This window comes from Nematolebias whitei, chromosome 13 (assembly GCF_014905685.2).
Source record: "Nematolebias whitei isolate Nwh7 chromosome 13, NemWhi1, whole genome shotgun sequence".
In the NCBI taxonomy this organism is placed as follows: Eukaryota; Metazoa; Chordata; class Actinopteri; order Cyprinodontiformes; family Rivulidae; genus Nematolebias; species Nematolebias whitei.
The window spans coordinates 5,465,492-5,467,975 of NC_056510.1; the positions used below are offsets into that span (position 1 = coordinate 5,465,492).

Here is a 2,484-nt window from a genome sequence, read left to right on the forward strand (position 1 = left end):
AGAATCTGTCCTGTGATGGGTCAGGGGACCCAGAATCTGTCCTGTGATGGGTCAGGGAACCCAGAATCTGTCCTGTGAGGGGTCAGGGGACCCAGAATCTGTCCTGTGAGGGGTCAGTGAACCCAGAATCTGTCCTGTGAGGGGTCAGTGAACCCAGAATCTGTCCTGTGGGGGGTCAGGGAACCCAGAATCTGTCCTGTGGGGAGTCAGGAGGCCCAGAATCTGTCCTGTGGGGGGTCAGGAGGCCCAGAGTCTGTCCTGTGGGGGGTCAGGAGACCCAGAGTTTTTCCTGATGGGGGGTCAGGAGACCCAGCAGAACCTTTACTGGACTGAGTCCGATCCACTTCCCTTCAGTGGGTCTAATGTTTTTCTGCTTGATGAACAGAATTCTGGTTCAGTTCTGGTTCAGTTCTGGATCAGTTCTGGTTCAGTTTTGATTCAGTTCCAGTTCAGTTCCGGATCAGTTCCGGTTCAGTTCCGGATCAGTTCTGGTTCAGTTCTGGTTCAGTTCTGCATCAGTTTTGGATCAGTTCTGGTTCAGTTCTGGATCAGTTCTGGATCAGTTCTGGTTCAGTTCCGGTTCAGTTCTGGATCAGTTCTGGATCAGTTCCGGTTCAGTTCTGGTTCAGTTCTGGTTCAGTTCCGGATCAGTTCTGGATCAGTTCTGGTTCAGTTCTGCATCAGTTCTGCCTCGAAGCACAAAAATATTTATTTTAATTAAAGTGCAAAAAGTCAAAAATGACAGTTTTACTGCAGCGGTCCTGGTTCTGATGAAGGTTCTGGAACAACAGTCTGGTACAGGGACGTTTGGGGTCAGAATCAAACCTTTGGTTCTGACAGTGTCCGGTCTTCATCAGTTTGGACCTCTGGATCTGAACTTGTTTCAGGACTGGAAGTATTTTTGTTTGGAGGCCGAGCGACCCGGTTTCAGTTAAAGACGCGATCGGACCCGGTCCGAGTTGACACTTTCTGATGTTGTTCAGTGTCCAGCAGCAGGAGGTTCTGGTCTCCTCTGGACCCGGTTGGAGTTAAGCTGGAAACAACATCGAAGTTCTCCTCAGTGGGGGTGAGGGCCACAAAGGGAACACCTCGATCCAGAACCGGGTCCTGGAAGAACTGGAGACGAAAGCAGGGATCAGAGCAAGACCATCAGGTGTGTGTTTGGTTCTGGTACTGGAGGTATGTGTGTGTTTGGTTCTGGTACCTGAGGAATGGAACATGGTGGTCTCAGAAACTCTTTGATTTTCTTGTACCTGCAGATTAAAATGTAACACAACCAGACGGCGAGTAGAGCCAGAACCACCACCACCACGGCCGTTATCAGGCCCGTTTGGGCCGATTCACCTGAACACGAGGACAACATCAGAACTGACAAACAGAAACCGGGCCACATGAAGGTCCGCGGGTTCTTACCGGACTGAGGGATGGTCTCACACTGAACGCAGCTGGCTGGTCCGATGGGTTTGTGGTACAGGACAAACTGGACCTTGGTGCAGTACCGCCGACCCACAAGCAGGTCAGAGAACCGTTTTGAGAAGTACGAGTCGTGTTCCTGACAGAAGAAGAAGATTAGACCCAAACAGACTGGTTCTGACAGCGTTCACCAGGTTCAGAAGGTTCTGACCCGTCAGGAGGTTCTGATGGAGATTTTGTTTGTTTTTGTTGAAGCTCATGACGTAAACAGAAAAATAAACAACAAGAGCTTCACTGATTGTTTGCATGGTTTTAACTCTGTATGGTTCTGGTTCCATGCAGCCTGTGGGTCAAAGACTGGACCAAGTCCAAACTGTCGGTTCCACTTCATCATCGTCTTTCCAAGTTCCTGTCTGAAGAACTGCTTCCTGTCTGAACCTTAACTTCCTGTTTGAACCTCCACTTCCTGTCTAAACCATCCATCCATCCATTATCTTTACCTGCTTCTTCCATTTTGGGTCACGGGGGTCGCTGGTGCCCATGTCCAGCAATCACTGTGCGAGGGGCGGGGTACACCCTGGACAGGTCTCCAGTCCATCACAGGGACACATAGAGACAAACGAGACAAACAACCATTCACTCTCTCACTCACACCTAGGGACAATTTAGAGTTACCAATCAGCCTAACATGCATGTTTTTGGTCTGTAGGAGGAAACTGGAGTACCCGGAGAAAACCCACGCATGCACGGAGAGAACATGCAAACTCCACCCAGAAAGACCCCTGGACCGGGATTTGAACCAAGGACCTGCTCGCTGAGAGGCAGCAGCTCTACCAGTTGCGCCACAGTGCTGCCCCTGTCTAAACCATAACTTCCTATTTGAACCTTCACTTCCTGTCTAAACTTCCTGTTTGAACCTCCACTTCCTGTCTGAACTTTAACTTCTTGTTTGAACCTCCACTTCCTGTCTATACCATAACTTCCTATTTGAACCTATGCTTCCTGTTTGAACCTTAACTTCCTTTTTGAACCTCCACTTCCTGTCTGAACCTTAACTTCCTGTTTGAACCT

The 2,484-nt window shown here is 49.5% G+C and overlaps 1 protein-coding gene across 1 annotated transcript in view; it reads right to left on the reverse strand.

Moving 5' to 3' along the window:
- Positions 1–927: 927 nt before the first annotated feature.
- Positions 928–2,484, reverse strand: part of ifngr2 (interferon gamma receptor 2) — a 2,905-nt gene continuing 1,348 nt past the window's right edge. Inside the window, exons 5-7 of the mRNA XM_037687164.1 lie at positions 1,414–1,552; positions 1,205–1,344; positions 928–1,116 (exon numbers count right to left, since the gene is read on the reverse strand). Coding sequence (XP_037543092.1) covers positions 928–1,116; positions 1,205–1,344; positions 1,414–1,552 — 468 coding nt within the window. The remainder of the gene's footprint in view (positions 1,117–1,204; positions 1,345–1,413; positions 1,553–2,484) is intronic.